At 44.6% G+C, this 21,921-nt stretch overlaps 1 protein-coding gene and 1 long non-coding RNA gene across 3 annotated transcripts in view; one reads left to right on the top strand and one right to left on the bottom strand.

Moving 5' to 3' along the window:
- GATB (glutamyl-tRNA amidotransferase subunit B) overlaps positions 1 to 21,921 on the bottom strand; it is a 78,968-nt gene that overhangs the window by 3,137 nt on the left and 53,910 nt on the right. For both annotated transcript variants that reach the window (XM_074338446.1, XM_019722812.2), the window contains 3 exons: positions 16,856 to 16,989; positions 9,412 to 9,490; positions 358 to 492 (listed from right to left, as the gene is read on the bottom strand). In XM_074338446.1, the coding sequence (XP_074194547.1) occupies positions 358 to 492; positions 9,412 to 9,490; positions 16,856 to 16,989 (348 nt within the window). The remainder of the gene's footprint in view (positions 1 to 357; positions 493 to 9,411; positions 9,491 to 16,855; positions 16,990 to 21,921) is intronic.
- Positions 13,899 to 20,216, top strand: LOC141572741 (uncharacterized). Its single transcript, XR_012498190.1, has 3 exons — positions 13,899 to 14,320; positions 16,619 to 16,730; positions 18,893 to 20,216. It is a non-coding gene; the product is annotated as an uncharacterized LOC141572741 (long non-coding RNA).

Raw genomic sequence — 21,921 nt, 5'->3', positions numbered from 1 at the left:
ACCCTGGGAGAGGACAGCTCGCCTGGGGAGCCAAACCTTGGATCTAGTGAGTGTGAGAACAGCCCTTCAAACTGAAACTCATGAGATTCAACTGCAGGGGTGAATTTTCCTATTCCTTAGGAAGTTGTGTTTTTCCAATATCACCTAATTTCACCTCTTGACCTTAGCTAAACACGGACAAAAATACTTAAGGAATTATTGCTGCAACTGGGCCATGATAAGGAAGTGCCTGTGGGCTGCCGCAGGGAGCAGTGGACAGGCTGTGGGCCGTGTCCGCATCCTGGCCCTCTGCTGGCCAGGAGGGCGGCCCCTCCAGCTGCACAAGAAGACGCTCTTCCCCCTTTGGGTGCTCCTTACCACGTGCGGATGTTGCTCCATCGTGGCGTGGCACAGCTGTTCCAGTGTCTCTCGATCCTGCATCAGTTCAAGCTTCTTTTCTGAAACAATCTGCGCTGGAGTCTTCCCTTCCCTCTTCCATAGCTCTGCAAACACCTGCAGGCCAGAGGTGGGAGAGACGGACAGAGAAGTGAGGAGTCAGCTCCACTGGCTGCCATTGGGGCAGGCAAAGCAGATGCCATGGATTCCCAGCTGTTCTGGCTCGGCCCACAGGTGCCCTGTCTCCCTCCCGAGGCATCCAGGAACAAAGCGGCCCCACAAGGTGGGCGTGCAGACACCGGGAGGCTCTGCTCCCTCAGAACAGAGCACAAGGCCGCACCTGCAGAGAGAGGCACGGCCCACGCCCGACTCGCTGATTCAAACCCACGGCAAGGAGGGGCAGGGGGAGGTGTGAGAGGATTACTCACAGGGCTCCTGCTGACAGGAGTCACAGGGCCAGGCACAGCTCTGTCTCACGTCCCCTGAATTAACTGAGGTGACATTTTGGTGAAGGATGGGGCCATACAGGCTGCAGGAGGGGGGCACAAAAGCAGGTAAGAGCTCTCCCTGCCCTCAACAAATGTATTAATGGGGAAAGGGAGAACCGAGCAATCTATAACGCGGAGTATACTCAGGGAGCTGCCATAAGCACCTCTGAAGAGATTCTTTGCCCCCTTTCCCTGATGTATTTTTCTTGAACTAAGACTTAAAAACATTGTTTCTAATTATAAAATAGTTAATACATGATCACTGTAGAAAATGAGGAAATATAGAAGAGATAAATATCTCACCACCTGTACTCCCATGCCCCCCAGATAACCAATGTTAATATTTTGGAGTTTTCCCATCTATCTTTTTCTTTGTTTTGTAACAGGAGTGATTATAATGTATAGACAATTTGCGACCTGCTTGTTTCACTTGCTACAGAAGTGCTTTCTTATATAAAAACTAATATCCATCAAATGTATTTATCATAATTTATTTGAATTATCCCCTATTGTTAGGTATTTAGACTTTGACCAGTGTTAATTTTGTTCATCTCTATAGTCTCCAAAAAAAGTTCTTAGTTGAAAATGTCCAACATTGTCCAACAGGAAGAGAGAAATGTCCAACAGGAAGAGAGATCTAGATCTCCGGCTCAAAACGGAAATCAGCTGCAAGGCCTGACTTATAAAGAACCCATGTAACCCTTTACAGGAAGAGGAGGCAGAAAGCTCAGCAGACATGGCTTAGAGCCGGGGGCCTGGAAGCAGGCATGCCTGCCAGTCACGGGCCACATGCCTGCCAGTCATGGGCCACTCCCAGACCCGCGTCATATCTGCTACCCGCTGCAGCTGAAAGCACAGGGAGGACCTGAGCAGGCTGACTAGGGAGTCAGCTTTGCCTGCTACCTCATCCAGCTGGGACCCGACCGGCTCAAGCACTGACTGGATCTGCCTGAGCCAAACACACCAGAACAGAGGTGACATGAGGGAGCTGGGGAAGCCGCACAATGCTAGAACGGGTGCTTTTAAATGCAGAGAGGCTGGCTGCTCCCTGAGAAAGTGGGCGGGGGTGGGGGTAGGGGGGGGTACAAAGGAAGGACATGAGAGAAACATTTCAGTGGCCTCCAGGAATGAACGGGAGCCTGGAGGTGGAGTAGACTCCACCCGAGTTAGAATACACCGACTTATTAACTTGCCAAATTAGTCAAGTGGCCACTGTTAGCTTCAGCACCCTGGGCTGACAAGTCGACTCCAGTTGTCCAGTCCTCTGCTCATTCCTATTTAAGATGAACTGTGCCTTCCAGGCTGGAGTCCAGCAAGATGGGAGCTGCCGAAGGGGGCCAGCCCGCCGCCAGGCCCTCTTGCTGCAAACACAGTGGCCCTGAGATTGCAGCCTCTGCTGCAGCATAAATGCCCAGCTTCTGTCTGTGTGTATCCCCACCCTGCGAAATGCTATGGAAAGGCAGCTCCCAGGCCCTGCTGCGGCCCACCTGAGACACATGCAGAACAAGGGATTCCCAGAGCAGTGCTGGTCATCTGTGGTAATGAACAGCCACGGGCAGTACGGACTAATGCAAGCTGGAAACCGCCAATCACACACTGACCACAGGAGCCAGCTCTGACCCGGGGAATGAGGCCTTCAGTCCCCTGGGGACTGAATTCACACATCCTCTTAACTACTACCCAAGTGTTTTTTCCCACTAAAGCTATTTTTAAAGTATCTGGAAGGAAGGATGGAAGGAAAGCAGGCAGACCCCTTGCCTGTCCTGGGGGGCTTCTGGGGTCAGTGTGGAGGAAAGACCTGTTCAGGGAGACGGTAGGGAGGGAGCTGTGACAGTTACAGTGAGGAGCGTCCCCTCCGGTCAAAGGCAAGTATTGTGAAAGGTCATCCTTGTACCAAGGAACAAACATTGACCCAAACTGAAGCACTGAAAGGGAGAAAAAGACATCAGATCATTTGTATGCATGGCATACAACACTGTCTACCAAGGCTTTTGGTGATTTTTGTTTAAAGCAGACCTCAAAGTAGAGAAGAGGAAACTGGTTAAAGGGTACACTTGCATATTAAAGTTCAATTTTCATCTCTAAGGAATCCCAATTCAGCCTCATCCCACTGGAAACACAAACTGGACAATCCTTTGGAGACAGCAACTCATCCCGGCATGTCAGGAGAGCACTAGGAGACACACACATCCTGCCTGGTTTCCGGGCCATGCACGGCCTGTGCCACACCCAGGGCCTCTGAGTCACAAGGGACTCATGGGGATCCTGGGACGCTGCTGAGCTGACACTGCTGGGTGGGTCTGGCGGGCCCTGTCCTTGGCGAGGGGAGGAGATGGTAGCTACACATGCTGCTTCAATAGAAAGAACTGAAACCTGGGAGAGGAATCCAGGTGCTTTGTCTGCAGTTACTAGGTCGTTCATGATGATAAAAGCACCTTTGAGTTTCTCCTCCCATTTCCAAAAAATAGGGTGGCTACTGACCTCTTAACTCCCTGGGCCCTCAGGGTGCCGAAGGGATGAGGTTTGTAAATCTGAGAAGCATTGTTGGAACACCTGGGAGGAAGGGGCAGTGAAATATGTACGGGATGAAAATACTGGGCAGTGACGTAAGGAAGAGATGTGGTGAGAAATGCATTGATAATAAATTAGATACAAAGTGGGAGATTCTTGGAACTCAGAATGTTCTCAAAACAGGATGATTCTTTCTGCATATCTGTCATCCTTAGGAGTCAGTTACTCAGTCCACTTTCTTCCTCTCCTCAAATCATCTAATCACTAATGGAACCTCTTCTAGTTCTGGTGGAGGAAACACCAATAACAGTAGAACCAGAGAGTCTTTCTGCTCTGCTTGAGCACACTCTGGCTCACCAGGTTTCTAAAACCAAAGGCCTACTTGGATTCTTCTATTAAATTCAGTAAAAAATAACTGTTAACACATTAAAAAAAAAAGTATACTATAGAGCGTCATGGTGCAGAAGACCCTTCTGTGTCTCCCCGTAAATCTACAGCTAGTTCGACATGTGTACCCCAGCAAAGTTTCCTCTGCCCAACACACTAGCCCGAGAGCCACACATCCATCCATCTGAAGGTGGGTGTATTGGAATGCATAGGGGAGGCAGGACCAGGGAGAAGACAGGGACACTGCCCACGGACACGCTTCCCAGCTAACGCAGCAGTGGTGGAGGAGTCGGTGTGGCCTTCACACTCTGGCCAGGCAGAGGGTAAGAAGGGCAGAGGCATCAGCGCTGGCCAATCTGGCTCCCTACCCCCACTGCAGTTGAGCCCTCCTCTTGGCTACCACACTGGTGCCAGTGGCCACAGGGAACCAAGTTACAGCACAGGGATATCGTGATGGCTCCACTCACCACATCCCCCACCATGGTGGTGGTGCCCTGAGAGCCAGGAGGCTCAGGCGCATCGGGAACACCCACCACCCTGGTCACCCAGGCAGTACTCCCATGACCATAGCTATGCCCCGCCTCCACCCGGACACCCCCAGGTACAAGAGGTAAGAGGAAATAAAAACTTGCACTATAGCACCATCTACTGGGAAACAAAAGAAAGACCTATAATGATCAACATTCTGAATTGTTAATATCAAATGGTACCTAAATAAGAAAAGTGTTCACTACTTCAAATGTTGGCAGAGGAACAATCCATCAAGCAGCATGAACAACAAAGGTAACACAGTAACAGAAACAAAAACAACACTTTTCCAAAAACCAAGCTTAAAGTCATGGAAGACTGTGATCTAAATGACAGAGAATTCAAAATAGGAGTCATGAAGAAATTCAATGATATATAAGAAACTCAGAAAGACAGTCCAATGAGTTCAGGAATAAAATTTATGAGCAGAAGGAGTACTTTACCAAAGAGATTGAAACTATAAAAAAGAACCAAACAAATTCTGGAGACTTAATAAATAAAATGAAGAATGCTTTAGAAAGCACTGAAAATACAGCAGACCATATGGAAGAATTAGCTCTAAGAGATGAAAGAAACCTACAAATGATTCAGGTGGAAGAGGAGAGAGAACTAGGATTCTAAGAAAATGAAAAAACTTTGTGAGAACTATCAGACTCCATTAGAAAGGGCAACATAAGGACAATGGGATATCCCAGAACAGAGAAGGAAACAGAGCTTATTCCAAGAAATAATTGAGGAGAACTTCCCAAACCTAGGGAAGGAACTGGACATTCAAGTACAAGAAATGAATAGAATGCCTAATTATCTCAAAGCAAGAAGAAATTCTCCAAGACACATATTAAAACTGTCAAAAAATAATAATTCTTAAGGAAACCAGAGGAAAACAAGGCAGTAAGCTACAAAGGAAACCCCATCAGATTATCATCAGATTTCTCCACAGAAACCCTAAAGGCCAGGAGACTATTAAATGATATGTTTAAAATATTGAAAGATAGAAACCAGCAACCAGTAATAATATATCCAGCAAAGTTATCCTTTAAATATGGAGGAGCAATAAAGGCTTCCCCAAACAAACAATGAGGGATTTTACCACCACAAGACCTGCATTACAATAAATGTTGAGCTTCTGCCTGCAACAAAATACAAAGAGTACACAGAGCTTTAAGTAAGGTGACAGACAGAAACAGAAATTTGCAACTCTAATTCAGAATGCGGAGTTAAACAATTATAACATAAAGGTTAAAGGGAAAAAGCATTAAAAATTAACTATAGCTACTGCAATTTGGTAATGAACACACAACATAAAAGAAGGGAAGAGGAAAAGGACCGAACTTGTATAGGCAAATGAAAATGTCATCAGAAGAAAAAGGACTATTTTATCTAAAAGGACTATTTTATCTATGAGACATTTTAACAAACCTCATGGTAACCACAAAACAAATTTCCAGAGCTGAGAATGAAACATTAAGAAAGAGGAAATGGAGAAAAACATCATAGAAAACCACCAAACTAAAATAGCAGACAGAAATATGAGAGAAAAAATGGAGATACAGAGCAATTGGAAAACAAAAGATAAAATAGTATGTCCTTATATATCAATAATTATCCTGAATGTAAATGGACTGAACTCACCAATCAAAAGGCACAGAATAGCTGGATGGATTAAAAAATAAGAACCAACTATACGCTGCCTTCAGGAGAACCATCTTAGCTCCAAAGATAAACAGAGGCTCAAAGTGAAGGGGTAGAAGATGATGCTCCAAGCAGACGGTATCCAGGGAAAAGCAGGTGTAGCCATAATTATATCAGACAAAATAGATTTCAAGACAAAAAAGGTAACAAGAGACAAAGATGGACATTTTGTAATGATAAAGGGGACAATCCATCTAGAAGACATAACAATTATTAACACATATGCACCAACGTAGGAACACCAAAATATATAAAGCAATTGTTAACAGACCCAAAAAGGGAAACAGACAAGAATACAATAATAGTAGGAGACTTTAACATTCCACTTTACCAATGGAAAGACCATCTACACAAAATTAAAAAGGAAACATCAGCCTTAAATGACACATTAGACCAGATAGACTTCATAGATATTTGTAGAGCTTTCAATCCCAAAGTGACAGAATTCACATTCTTTTCTAGTGCGCGTGGAACAGTCTGAGGATAGACCATATGTTGGGATGCAAGACAAGTCTCAATACATTTAAGAAGACTGGAGTCATATCAAGCATCTTTTCTGACCACAACAGTATGAAACTAGAAATCAACTATAAGAAGAAAGCTGGAGAAATCACAAATATGTGGAGATTAAACAACATGCTATTGAACAACTGCTGGGTTAATGAAGAAATAAAAGAAGAAATCAAAAGATATATAGACACAAATGAAAGTGAATATACAACATGCCAAAAATCTTTGGGATGCAGCATAAGCAGTACTAAGAGGGCATTTATAGCTATACAGGCCTACTTCAGACACAGAAAAATCTCAAACAATCTAACATTAAACCTTAAGGAACTAGAAAAAGAAGAACCAATAAAGCCCAAAGTCAGTAGAAGGAAAGAAATAATAATCAGAGTGAAAGTAGAGAATAAAAAGAAAATAGAAAAAATTAATGAAATGAACAGCTGGTTCTTTGAAAAGATAAACAAAATTGACAAAGCTTTAGCTAGATTCACTAAGGAAAAAAGAATAGTCAAATAAATAAAATCAGAAATGAAAGGGAAGTTACAATGGATACTACAGAAATACTAAGGATTATAAAAGAATACTATGAAAGGCTATATGCCACCGAATTGGACAACTTAGAAGAAACGGACAAATTCTCAGAAGCATACAAACTCCTGAATCATGAAGAATTAGAAAACCTGAATAGACCAATCAATAGTAAGGAAATTGAAACAATTATAAAAAACTTCCCCCCCAAAAAAGTCCAGGACCAGATAGCTTCACTGGTGAATTCTACCAAACATTCAAAGAAGATTTAATACCTATCCTTCTCAAAGCCTTCCCAAAAATTGAAGAGGACGGAATGCTAATGCTTCCTAACTCATTTTATAAGACCAACATTACCCTGATACCAAAACCAGGCAAAGACATCACAAAAAAAGAAAATTACAGGCCAGTATCTCTGATGAACATAGATGCAAAAATCCTCAACAAGATACTAGCAAATTGAATACAACAATACATTGAAAGGATCATATACCATGGTCAAGTGGGATTCATTCCAGGGGTGCAAGGTTAGTTCAACACCTGTAAATCAATCAACATGATATATACCACATTAACAAAATGAAGGATAAAAATCGTATGATAATCTCAATAGATGCATTAAAAGCACCTGACAAGATACAACATCCATTTATGATGAAAACTCTCAAAATGGGTTTGGAAGGAAAAGTACCTCAACATAATAAAGCCCATATATGACAAACCACAGCTAATATCATATTCGAAGGTGAAAAACTGAAAGTTTCTCCTATAAGATCACGAACAAGACAAGGATACCCATTCTTGTCACTTTTATTCACATAGTACTGGAAGTCTTAGCCAGAGCAATTGGCAAGAAAAAGAAATATAAGGCATCCAAATTGGAAAGAAAGAAGTAAAATTGGCACTATTTGTGGGTGACAGGATTTCATATGTAGAAAACCCTAAAGACTCTACCAAAAAAAGCTATTAGAAATAATAAATACAGTAAAATTGAAGGATACAAAATCAATATACAAAAATTGTTGCATTTGTATATTAACAGAAAGAGAAATGAAGAAAAAAATCCCTTTTACAATAGCAACAAAAATAAAATACACAGGAGTCAACTTAACAAAGGAGGTGAAAGACCTCAACACTGGAAACTACAAGATGATATTGAAAATTGAAGATGCAAAGAAATGGGAAGATATTCCATGTTCATGAATTGGAAGAATTAGCTGTTAAAATGTCTATATTTAAAGCAATCTACAGATTCAGTGCAACCCCTATCAAAATCCCAATGGGATTTTTTTCACAGAAAACAAAAAAAGTCCTAAAATTTGTATGGAACCACAAAAGACCCTGAACAACCACAGCAATCCTAAGAAAAAAGTACAAAGCTGGAGGCAGCACACTCCCCGATATCAAACTATATATCAAGCTGTGGTAAAAAACACGGTTTAAGTAAGGTAGAAAAATATAAAGATTTTTCAAATTCTACCACCTTGAAATAATTACGATTAATATTGGTTGAACACCATTCCAGGCACCTTTCCATGAAAATATACCAGTAGAAGGATGGGTTCCTTATTTAAAAAAAACAAATACCTTTTTTTTTTTCACCAGAAAAATCAGTATGTGATTTTCTTAAAAACAGAGAACAAAGTAGAAAAATACTGCAAAACCCTCAAGGCAGTCATCTATAGGGAGATTTCCTTACTTGGCACACAGTTCACACCTTTCTAATCAGACTTTTGTTCCACTTTGATTGCCAGCAGAAGCCGGGATTCTGCCCACCTCCTTTAAACATGCTAGAAGTTTGTTTAGAATCCCAAATTGTCTCTATTGATACATGAACCCAGCTATCAGCGTCTTCCAGCATTTTCCATTTCTTCCTACTGCACCTATTCACTGCATTAGGTTTTTTTTCCCCCTCCATTTTTGGTGGGGCAAGATGAGTGGGAAAGGGAAGATCTCCCCTCCTCATTTCAAATGCTACGATTCATCTGCTCTTGTGTGTGTGTGTAGGTTTATTTCTGCCCTCAGGCCATCTAATCTTTCTGCTACCACTGAGCACTGTCATAAACATTTGTATTCCTCTAACATCCAGGGCACAGGGGACGTGTGCGCAGTCTGAGGCCCCCACTAGCTGCAGGGCCCCAGCCTTTCACATAGACAAATATTTGGGAAACGTAACTCTTCTCCCTGGTTAGCAAAGATGAGAAGCAAGTCACCTGCCTAGCACATACTGACTTTATCTACTAAATAAAATGTTCCTACCTCTCAGTATAAAAATAATAGTTACAAACATTTAATACTTCAATTATGAAATTCACTTAGTGATGGCATTTGATTTCACATAAAACATTTCCTGGGATAGCCGAGCAGTCAGAAGCTTTAGGAAGTGTGGACATACCTGTTTCGCTGCAGATGAAGAGATGGTTTTCCTGTCCAGTAGGTTGAGAAGCTCAGCCAGTGCAGAAGGTGTGACAGGACTAGCAGCCCCAAAAGGAGAGAAAAGAAATTTACATTTCCCATTGTCAGGGTATCACTTAGTTATTCAGAATCAGAGCAACTGATTTTGTAGGTTTAAATATTTAAATCCCCACCCAGCAATGAAAACAACAGGCCAATTGGGCTCTCTCATTTTGTATTTTAGAATATAGCAAATTTTTGTGACGAGTGTTGTTTCTCTTTGTTTTACCACCCAACAATAACAGCTGTTTGGCAGAAGTTGTAGCAACAGACAACTGCTCAGTTTAGTCAAAAAAAGGAGGTGGTTGCAAAATTTATGAACCATGAAAAGAAAAGAAAAAACCTAGTAATTAAATATTTTAAACTAAAAGATCAGCCTAAAAATTACTTCAAACAAAACAGCTAACAAAGCCACTTTTTTGAGTGTTTTTTGTGCAAATCTAAATTCTTTTTCATTGTGAGAGCTTTTCTTCAAGGGAACGCAATGACTACCCACCACGTCTGTAACTGTCCTCCTGGGCCTCTCCACAGACTGCTAGCTCCTGCAGGCTCACAGCTGCGTTCTGGACACACAAGGACCCAGAATTCATGATCTACACTTCTAGGACGTGACTTATTTGCCAAGATTCAGTGATACAAAAGGCAAGTGTCATTAATTCCCATTCAGAGGTAGAAGAGGGAGTGAAGGCCTAGATTAGTCAAAAGACAAAACTGAATTACAGACTATGTATTTCTTTTCAAATATATGGTTTTGCTACTTCCAAACACATAGAACAACTAGGCTATGAAATGCTGTCTACCTGAAGTCATTGGGGCACTAGTTTTAAACAGATAGGAAAGACTTATAAATAGCAAATTAGCCTGTCTATGTAAATGAAAGCTTCTGAAATGCTTAACGTCATTTGAAAACACCTCCTGTTTAAGTCTCCGTTGCCATCATTCACTATTAATTTCTCTGTAAGCTCAGATAATAAACTACCGTTTAGCTGCTGCCAATTTCTATGAATTTCAAACCAATTGAGTGCAAGTTCACCAGGTATGACTTACAGTAGTCTGATTCAAGTACAGTGAAACCTCATTAGGGTTGTTCGTTCAAAACAGCTGACACACAGGGCAGACCATCATCCTCAGTGTCTGTTTATCCCAAAGTACATATGGATAAAGGTACTTCCAGGTGGAAATTAGGTGTGGAGAGTGTCTGGTGTTATTAATTTGGTATTTGGAACATCTGTAAAGCATCCTGATTAAATCTCAACCGGAAGAGGGGCAGAGGGCTGGGAAATAAACTGATAGCCTTTTTCCAGCCCCTCGACCCCCTCCTTACTGACAAGTAATACACAATCAGTTTGTATTAAAGATGCAGGTTTCTGGGATGTTCTGCAATCCTAGGAAACACAATGGCCAATTAGAGTGCAGACTGTAGAACCATAATCAGCACTGAGGTTGAACTGGATTTCTAGAACATGCAGGGGGGGTAAAAAGGGTCCCCACTCTCGTATAGTCAACCATATCAGGGATGTTGGGACAGAGAAGGACAGAAATAGAACACAACATAGCTAAAAATACTTTGCTTTTCATCCAATTACCTTAATTCATTAGTGAGGTCACAAGTTTACACTATCAAGTATCTGCACTGACCCATCAGCACTTGGGATTTCTCAGTCCCCTCTCTGTACCCACAGTGCTTGACACACAGTAGGTCAGTAACACGTGTCACAGACGTCTTCCCCCTAACGGGTATCTGGTAAACTGCATATAGCAATTCCAGATACGCCAGGGCAAACGTCAAGCAACATGATGACAAAGATGAGTGCCTGTCACACTGACCCTGAAAGATCCCACTCATCAAATAGACAATCAGATTTGGAGCATAATGGCAGCAGAAGCACAAGTTACTAATTTGCTGCTGTCAGACAATGCTGGTTTCTGGACAGTGAATGTGTCTCCACTAAAGAATTATCTGACATCGAAGGCTTATGCTTTGTGTGCTTGTCTCTAATCCAAAGGCCAGCCTATCTATGGAGGAGGGGAAACGGGATCTTCCAGATCTCCCTCTTCATCCAGTCCATTAGAGCTCCGTTAGGATCACAACTCCATCTCCAGCTTGGGTTGTGGGAGCAGATGCCCTGACACTTCTACAACCACACCCCCCACCCCTGGCTCCCACCAAGCTGTACCCTAAAAATGTGCTGCCCAGCTCAATCACCAAGCTCACGCAGGCCCAAAGTCCATCTTGTCTGTTTCTGTTAACATGGGACACAGAAGCTCCTGGAGGAGACACCGGGATTTGGACATCCAGGTCGCCCTTGTTGATCAATAATCCTGTCGTCCATTTTGCTAATGTCCTGGCCCCTACCTGCTGCCCCCACCGAAGCAACTGTTCTAGAAACCTTCCTTCCCACTCCCCTTCTCGGCACATACCTCACCTCCCACTTCGTGAGGATATCAGCTAATGCAAGATGCAGAATTTTCTATGGTGTCCCCCTCCTAGTGCATCAAACCACCCCCTCGACCCAAGCTCTTAACCTTGTCACTCTCAGCTCCTAAAGCTCTGACTCCGATGTTTCTATCTGCTCTCTGCGGCCTTAACCCCTCACCTTCACAAGGGCTCACTTCTCCCCTTGCATAGAAAATGCCTGCCAGTGATCTCGCAGTCCCTTGCTTCTTCCTGACTGCGTACCTTGTGTTAGCAATAAAGAGGCAGTGACAGGAGCAGTCGCTCACCCTCGTAAGCACATGGTGTTTGGATTCTAACCCTCTCCCTCCACAGAAGCTGTTTTCTCAAATTACCACCTCCCCTCACTTGTTGCCAAACATAACAGCTTTCCCAATCCTCTTGCACCCTGACTTCTGAGCTACATTTAGACCCTTTTCCTCCTTCTTCTTGACTATCCCTCTTCTACTTCCTGTCTGCTAAGGATGAGTAGCCTCGGTGCTCCTTTCTGTGGTTCTCTGCCTCGACCTCAGTCGGGTGAAGGAGGACAGCACACCTGTTCCCGAGACTGCCACTGCTTCTTCAGGGTCCAGTTCTCTCTACCCACTACACTCAACTACCTCTCAAGAGGTCCCATCTCATCCAAACAACATGTCCTAAACCAGGAGTTGGCAAACTTCTAGGAAGCCCCGGATAGTAAATATTTAAGGCTTTGTGGGCCAAACACGGTCTGTCACATATTCTTCTTTGTTTTAGTCTATTTAAGAGGTAATAACCAGTCTTAGCTCACAGGCTGTATAAAATCAGGCCTGCCACAATGACCTCTACTAGGCTCCCAACTCCTGCAGCGCCATTCTTGGATGCTATCCCCCGTATCACACTGTGGGGCGAATCTGCCTGTCACTATCGGTCCCTTCTTGGCTCAAAAGCCTCCCCTGGTTTCTTAGAGCCTCCGGAAACTATGCTGCCATAGCTGACCTGGAAGTTCAGGGTACTCAACTGTATGGCACAACTGGACAGTTGAACTTCCACGATTTTACCAGATTCCTTGGTCAAAGAATCTGTAATTTCCATTTTCATAACTAAATCAGACCTGTTATTAATACTAACAAAAACACAACTTTCAAAGCAGTATACTCAAAATAATTAAAAAGCCAAGTTCAACAGAGCTTTTCTGGTTAGACCCTTTAAACACCAGTCTTTGAGGTCTTTAAAGATGAATGCTGATTTGCAAAATTAGTTCCTGCCAACTTGATCTCTAGAGTGTTCCTTGCCAGGTGTCTTCATAAGACTATTGCTAGCTTTGCAGTACTGCTGTTCTAAGCTTTGAAAATGTGCATCCTAGTAGCTGAGGTGATTTATTAATTAATGTTTGTTCCAAGATGAGGCTGGTATCCAGCTAAAAGGTCTTTGGACTGTGTGGGAAGAGAGCTGCTACAGCTGGATTTGGGCCCCTTGGCTCTTATTCAACATATATTGTAAAATAGAGCTGTTGTTTAGCTTCCTCTTTCCCTGATTTTGGAACAACCAACTGCAGTTGACCCTTGAGCAATGCTGGGGTTAGGGGTACCGACCCCCGTGCAGTTGAAAATCTGTGTGTAACTTAACTCCCCTAAAACTTAACTACTAACAGCCTATTGTTGAATGGAAGCCTTACCAATAACATAAACAGTCGATTAACACATATTTTGTATGTCATACGTATTTCTATATAAAGTAAGCTAGAGAAAAGAAACTTATTAAGAAAATCATAAGGGAGAGAAAATACATTTACAGTATTGAAAAAAAATCTGCATATAAGTGGGCCCGTGCAGTTCAAACTCATGTTGTCCAAGGGTCAAATGTATAGTTTCGAATTGAGTACCCTTTGGGTTCTTAAAACTCTAGTGCTTATGAGTTGCTTGGGTAAATACCAGGTTGCAAGTTCACGCAACAAGCCAATTTATCAACCTCAATTCCTTTAGAAGCTACCAACATGGTTGTTAGCAAACCCCTGATTTCAGTCCAACATATAAAGAAAGTGACCTGAAAGTCAGGGGACTTGGCTTCCAGTCCTAGCAGCGGTGCAACCTGAGGTCCACCACCTGACCTCTTAGGGCCTCGATTTCCTCATCTGCTAAATGAAAGAGCCAAACCAGGAGATCCTGAAGGTCTCTGCCAAGACTAAAATTCAGGAATCATAGCCAACAATACAGGAATTATAAATTCAAAGTTTTCGGATTTATAGCTCCTCCAAATGCTCAAACCATATCTTGGAACCTTCCTGGCTTCTTCTGGCTAACATGATCTCCCTCTTCTCTGCTCCCACTGCACTATGTAGAGTTCTAAAACAAGAAGCACCCCATTCTGCCTGGAGCTAAAAGACTGATGCAGAAGTCTAGTCCTCTGCAGGAGACGGAGAACTTCCTGAGGCCAGGTGGGTCCTGTTCACCCCCCACACACTGGGGGGTGCTGCTCTACACCTGTTCCCTGGATTCAGCGTGACTCCCCTGTGACCACCCACACCCTCCGTGCTCCTGTTCTACTCCAATTATACAGTCAACCGTGCTCTTATGCCACTTTCCACCCACTGTTCCTACCAGTTATGCTCTTCCCTGGTCCAAACACATGCTAGTTCATTGTCAGTCCCGTGCCTTGGCTCCCAGTGGTGTTGCCCAGCTTTCTCCCTCACCAAAGCCTATCCATCCTTTAAGGCTTCGGTGTGTAGTATCTCCTCCATAAACTCTTCCAGATGGCTCCAGCATTCACTAAATGGCCGCAGTACTTCAGTGTAGAGACTGGAGTTTTTGAATAGAGTCAAATCTGGGAGGCCGAGAATCAGACGAAAAGGCAGCAGATGCCATAGGAGTTCAGGAAACAGGGTGGCCATACTTAATATGTCAACATGGCAAAGACAAAGGAACTAACACTGTGGGCCCACTGTGGGCCAGGCACTGTGCATTTTCCTCTCAAAAACCCTTGGAGGCAGGTATGGTCATTTTCATCTCCAATGAGGAAACTGACGGTCAGAGAGGGGACTCATCCAAGGCCAGTGCTGGCAAGCAGCCAGGTAAGGAATAGCACTGATTCCACGTGGCCACATTAACACATGACATACATGGATACACTGCACACAAGAGGCTGAACAGGAAGTGGGCCTTGTACAGAGTTAACTTCTCCGAGCAAACAACTTTTGGGAATCGTGTATCAATTCATGCCTGTCTTCTCCACTTCACTTCTCCACGGCTTTGGGTGCTGCTGAGACAATGACACATGCACCAAGAGCCCGCTCCACAGTGATGGGGACCTTGCCAGGGTCCTGCCATCTGCCTCTGTGTCCCTCTGACGTCTCTCCCCTGCCAACCCCTAATGTAAAGCGGCTGCTCGTTCTTTCCTTCTTGAAACTCGCCTCGTCTTTGGCCTCTGTGACATCAACTCTCTCCTGGGTTTTCTCCTTCTTCTCTGCCCATGCTTCTCAGTTCAAGTCTGGAGAGTCTCAGGGCCTTCCTGAGCCATCTCCTCACGCTGTGTCCTGACAGTTCTCATCGGCTCCAACGACGTCAAGTACCATGTCTGTGCTGCTAAATCCACGTTCTGTATCTGCATTCCCAGAAGAGTTGTGCCCAGACTCCCACGTGCCATTCCCGACGCCAGCACTTTTTTGTCTCTGGGACTTGGCCTAACCAACCCTATGCAGCCTTTGCTCAGGTCTTAGCTTAGCTGTTACTGTCCTTTCTCAGAGCATCTTACTCACTGCTCTGTAATCACCAGCTTCCAGACTGTCAGCTCTGAAAACAGAGACTGCGTCTGTCATGTTGACTGGTCTCCCCCAAGCTAAGCACAGAGCAGAGTCTAAATTAACATGTGCTGAATAAGGAACAGACGAGAATGCTCAGATCTGTACCTCCCAGGTATGTCAGCTGTAGCTGCGTCTATCTGACTGCCTGTTGGTTATCCCCACGAGGGGGATGTCTGTCCTACAGGCAGCTCAAACCCAACATGTCCAAAAAGGAACATGGCATCTGACCTCACCCTGGCCTTCTCAGTTTATTTCTCTTCCTTTACCTCCCACTAGACTGAAAAACATTGCCCTTCATTTCACTCCCTTGTCCAAGCAAGAAATCGGAACGTTGTGCCAATATGAGATCATTGCTCTCCATGTCCACCTCACCTCAGCCCTGCTATTGCCACCTCAGCTCAGGCCTGGGGCACTTTCCAATGACGCTCCTAGATGAGGTTCCCAACTGGGCTTCCTGCCTTTAGTCTGTTCTCCCATCCCATCCCACCAAAGGGAAACTGGAATGTGCTTGTCATCTATGGCTTCTGAGAGCTCTTGGAAGGCATACGAAGCACTCCTGGCAGCCTTTGCCCCCCTCTGAAGCTTTCTCCCTTCCGCTCCTGCCAGCCCGCCTCAGCACCCTGGAGTTTCCGGGTTCCTGAGCCGACGGGCCTGCTTATCTCTGTGTGTCGCACAATCGCCTCCTTGATCGGAATGCCCTGGCCCGGCCCTCCACTTGGCAACTCCCACTAGCGCTTCAGGACTTGGCCCAAACATCACCTTCTGAGGGAAACCTCGGGCACCTGCCCCCACTTCAGTTCACGTCCCTTCTGCACACTGACGGCCCTGGGCTCGCCTCCAGCGTAACAGGCTCACACTGAGGACACTGTCTGTTCTCTCATAGGTAGGTCTGTAGCCCCCTCAAACTTACCACCTCCTTGTCTTATTCCCCGGCAGGCCCCCAGCCCCAGCACAGTGCAAAGGATAGCACGGACAGTCAGGGATGTGAGCAAACAAGCGAGTTTTCAGATGTGATGGAGAACAGCTTCTGAATTTGGAATTCGCAGAGGTATGTGTGTCTTGTCAGGAGACTGAGGGGAAACAGGTAAAGCATCACACTAGCCCTGCCCTGTATCAGCTGCTTCTGGACAGAGTCCATTACAAAGGAAGAAGAAATCCCCAGACCCCACTCACCTCTCACTGACAGCAAGGTTCTGTTGCTTTAAAAAACCCAGAAAAGTGTTGAGGACCCAACTAGTCACTTTTTTGGGCTCTGCCCTAGTTTCTTTTATCACATTTTGGAAGAACTCCAGTAGGCCAACTTCATTCTGTAAAGAAAGAAAAAAATTGTATAAAACCTCCAAAAAAATGAAAGATCAGCATTCTGAAGGCAAATCAAACTGCCACCTTCTGCCTCCTCTGCGACACTGTCTCGTTCTTTCCTGAACACAGAGATGTCACCAGCAACTCCTGATCACTTTTGGTAAATAGCGAGTGTTCTTCTGCTACCATCACCATGTATTTATGTAGCATTTTCTCAAAGGAAGGAACACATTTCAGAGCCCTGAATTCAGGGAGCAGAGGATGGAAAAATCTGCCATCCCCCAAACTCGCCCTCCCTCCCTCGGTGTCACCCTTGTGTACCCTGCACCCTTTAACCTCAGGCCCACCATGTTCGGCCTCAGTTTACCATCCTGTCTCTTTCTGGCCTGTCCTCTGCTGGAAGTCCAAGTGGTTGCTAGAATAAGAAGGTAAGAGAAGCAAACCTAGAGGGAACAAACACAATATCCCACCTCTGAAAAATCGGAAGTGGATTGGAACCGTGTTCATCTTCACATCCTCCCAAAAGGAGGAACTTGGGTGCCTGTGACCCATGTAGAGCCCGGAACCAGCAGAGGGCGCAGCAGCTTCCTGGCCTCTGAACCAACCTGGGCCCAGCTGACCCTGCCTCTCATCTTGCTCCGTGAAAACCATCAGCTGGGGTGGTTCACCAAGGGCCTTGTTTGAAGAAGACGCCACCATTTCTCCCCCTCTGGACTGTCAGCTCTGTGAGTTAGGGGCCACGCTGTCCTGTTCATGCTGTAACTAGAGCTAAATCAGTGCTAGACCACGGCAGCTGCTTGGTAAATATCAGTGGGGTGGGATCCACTCACCATGTGTATTTGTTTTATATCACATGGGAACACTCTTTCCTTATCATACCATGTTCACCATTAACTATTAAAATTGCCACAATTACGCATAAGAGCAAATCCAAGTCACTAACTGCCAGCTCAGATCGATTTGACAGAACCAAGACATTTGGTCTTTATAGCTCTATGACCAGGAAGCATCCTTTTCACCCCTTGTTTTTCGGTAAGAAAAATAAAGATATGTTCTACTCACACAGGGGAGGCTGAAGTTTCCAAATACAGAGGGGACACATTTAAAGTAGGTAGATTTCCCCAACCTGCTGAAATTCAACTCAAACTACACTTTCCTTGAAATATTCCTTTTTAGCTTTATACTGCAGGTAAGGCTCTCACCCTTCGCCCTTTCAGAGAACCTTCATTAAACAAAAGAACTTTCTGGAAAAATCAGACACTAGGAAGAAGCAAGATATAGTAACAACAAGTTCTCCGGAAATTTGGCTTTTGCAGATGCTGCAACACACACATAGGCACACAGTTGCTAAGGTAGAAATTCCTTAATAATAATAAAAAAATCTACATGCCCCTTTCAACAGAGAAATGCTCTGGTGACAAGCCAACTGAATAATCCCATAATGATCGCTTGCATCTCTTTTCAAGCCAATGCTGTTATTCTGCTCATGCTAAACCAGAGCAAAGGCCGCCTCAGCAGCCAAAAGCTTGACTGCAGAAAAAGGCAAATGCAGGCAGTGTACAGAGGACGGTCTGCTTAACTCGTGGAAACGTATTCCGACCCCCCAATACTGTGCCAACCACTGGGGAAGTAGAAAACCCCAGTGCTATCGGACCAAATCAGACGGGTAGAGCTCCCTTTGTCCTAACCCAGACAGGCTGGCCCACTGCTGAAAAGAGCTGTCAGGAGGAGGACTCTGCTTTGCCAATAAAAGGTTTTCTAAGTCCACCTAGAAATACTGCACTTAAAACGCACAGGCTTGGCTGAGTTTCTGAGACGTGATGAATATCTACTCCTCTCCCCTTGGGTGGCTTTTTTATTGGATGGATAACATGGCAAGTCAGATTTCTGTTTGTCTTTTCATGTCAGTGCTGTGATGAAGCCTCTGCAAGCTGGAACTGTGCTCCACTGGGGGATCCATGATTTCAGTCCACAGTCTGAGGCAGACGTGAAAATCTGTGATTCTGATGGGGTGAGCGACAGGTAGCGGAGCTGATGGAAGCTGAGCTGCTGCCTCCCAGAGAACAAGGGATCAATAAGAAGTGACACATGGGTGCCCGCTCTGGCTCTTTAGATCAGAAGCCCGCTTTTCAGGAAAAAAACACACAGCATTCTAGGTAAGGTCGTCTTAGTTTTTCTGTGCGATCGGCAAAGGCCAATTATGCTTGGTGCAGATCTCAGAAATCCCTGATGAACGGGGCAGTGTGGCCTTCTGGATTTCTGAGGAAAACAGTGGGCCAGTAATTCCCTTACATAGAAACTGTATTAGGAGCGACGCAGAAAGGCCATGGCATTAGGGGACCCTTAATGCCCTTCTCAAAGGCAACGAGCGAGCACTGGACTCAGCACTAATCTACCCTACATCAGACAGAGCTGAACTTCAGCCACACAGCGCGTCAAGTCTCCCGGCCAAGTGTAACTCTAATTGTTCCTTTAGAGATAGCTAAAGCAGCAGGGACAACTGGCCCTGTCTTCTGGATAATACCAGACAGTCTTTACAGCTCTATGACCAGGAAGCATCCTTTTCACATTTTAATCAAATTTCCCAAAGCATTCAATTACACCCAGAGCCAATGCCAGGTCGGCTGGTAGACGCTGACGGGAACCCTCCACTGCAAATGCATCTGTCAGCCAGCCCATGCTGCTGTGAGGCAAGGCAGGGGACCACCTTGCCTTCACTGCCCGCTCAGGGGAAGGAACCCCGGTGACCCTTTCACTGGCCCTGGAAGCAATGTGCCCCAAAGCTGTCTTGCGCAGTCTGCCTTCAGACATGATAAAACGTCGGAAGACAATCCAGTTAGTAGAGAATGGAGGATGATTTCTCAACTGCCATTCTTGTTCCGTCTAAGTCACACACCCAGTGAATCTGATGACAGGGCAGAAATTAGCTGGACTATATTTAGAAGTAGAATGAAACCTGATAGAGACAGCTGCCGAGTGGCACATTCAGGGAAGAAAAAGCCCACGAAGTACGAGTTGAGAACAGCTGGTTATGTGGCAGGGAGTGAGCTGGCAGCACAGGGACCCTAGGTTAGCAATCTGGACTCGTCAAAAGGCTCTCAAGAATATTTCCAGAATATTTGCGAGACACAGAGATCCACAGGCAGCCCTGTGGGGAGCTGCACAAGGCTCCTGCTGCTGCTACTAATGGCACGGATATTAATAATAACAGTAAGTTTTAACAGCAATAATAGGTGCCAAGCACGGTTCTAAGGGCTTTGTCTACATTAACTCATTTAATTCCAGCACCGACCCTCTGAGGCAGGTACTGGAACTCTCTCTTACAGAGGAGGCAGCGAGGTGCTAACTTGCGTGAGGTCATAGCAAGAAAGCAGGAGAGCTAGGATTTGAACCCCTGCGGTCTACACTCTGAACCTCCATGTTTTGCTGCCTCTGATGAAAGAAAGGTCATGTCCCTGCCTCCTTGGGAACCAAGACAGCACTTACTAGGGCCAGGCATGACGGGAAGCAACTTGCTCATCAAAAGAATGCCCTTTCCCACCGTGTCCATTATTTTATTTGAGACCTGCCAGCTGTTCAGAGGTGTGTAACATATTAAAAATGTTGCAAAGGCTCTCAGCAATTAGCTTAGAAATTAAGAGAAGATGGCAAGTTCACTTTCTGCCTTTGCCAGTGTATATTAGGCCACGTGGCACACAATGCTATGGCCTGGACACAACTGTTCCCAGGTCGGGGAGGAAGACAATGGCTCCTCTGCCTCCCGCCTCTCTTCTGCAGCCCCTCCATACCCTCTCCTCAGAGAAGTTGTGGTGAGAACGCCCAAACCAACACACTGCCCAATTCTGAAATGCCTTCTGGCAATACAAAGTAAATCCCACTACAGCTCCTATAGTTTGGGCATTAAGCGTCCTGTATTTCATTGAACTCTTAACTCCTCTAACATGGGTAACTCGTGTGTGGGTTTACAGATCATCGGGCAGGTCATGCCTGTGGTGGGAGCAGCTGATTGTACAGGGACCCTGCATCTGTGGACTGAATGACAGTGGCTCAACTGGGCAAGGCTCTCACATGTCATGATGTGTCATTTTGTGGAGGTACAAACTGGAAATACACCCTCCTGCAGTGGCAGGGATGTGGGGGTGAGCACCCACTGAGCATGTCTGGACACACTGTAAGAAGGCCCAGCATGTGCCTATCAAGGGGGGCTCTGGTGTTCCCTCATTATTCCTGTGAATTTGGTCATTCCTCAAAGTGAGAAAAACAAAACGCAGATCTAGACTTTGTGAAATATGGCCCCAGAAATAACACCAAATGCTAGTGTTGGGATGGAAATGGAAATTAGCTAAGGGGGCCCAAGAGAGTGGTGGGTCTAGGGCAGAAAGCAGAAGTTATGGCCAGATTAAGGAGTGGATGGTTCAGTGGGGCAGGGATTGAATCTGTGCTGTGAATGAGTCCTCCATCTGCTTTTCATGGAAACGAGAAGTGTCTATGGAAATCTTTCAGTATGAGAAAAGAGAAAAAAAATTATATATAGATATATAAGTATATCTGTAGTTATACACACACACACACACACACACACACACACACACACACACGAGTATAGAGGGTGCCAAAAAATGCATACACATTTTAAGAAAGGAAAAAACGATATTAAAATAGTAATATTCAATATATACCGATAATAAAACATGAACACAAGTCATGTTTGACTTTTGCAATTACAAGAGGTGCTCAAAGTGGTCAGCATCAGCGTAATTTTAATACAGTTTTTTCCTTCCTTAAAATGTGTATACATTTTTTTGGTGTTTTCTCTCTATATATATCTATATCTATATCACCTATATATATCTCTCTATCTCTCTCTATATACATATACATATACATATATATACACATATATATATATATAATATAGATACAGATAAATACACACA

This window comes from Rhinolophus sinicus, linkage group LG07 (genome assembly GCF_036562045.2).
Source record: "Rhinolophus sinicus isolate RSC01 linkage group LG07, ASM3656204v1, whole genome shotgun sequence".
Classification (NCBI taxonomy): Eukaryota; Metazoa; Chordata; class Mammalia; order Chiroptera; family Rhinolophidae; genus Rhinolophus; species Rhinolophus sinicus.
Note: the sequence above shows the minus strand (reverse complement) of the source record. Positions and strands in the feature narration are given on the sequence as shown.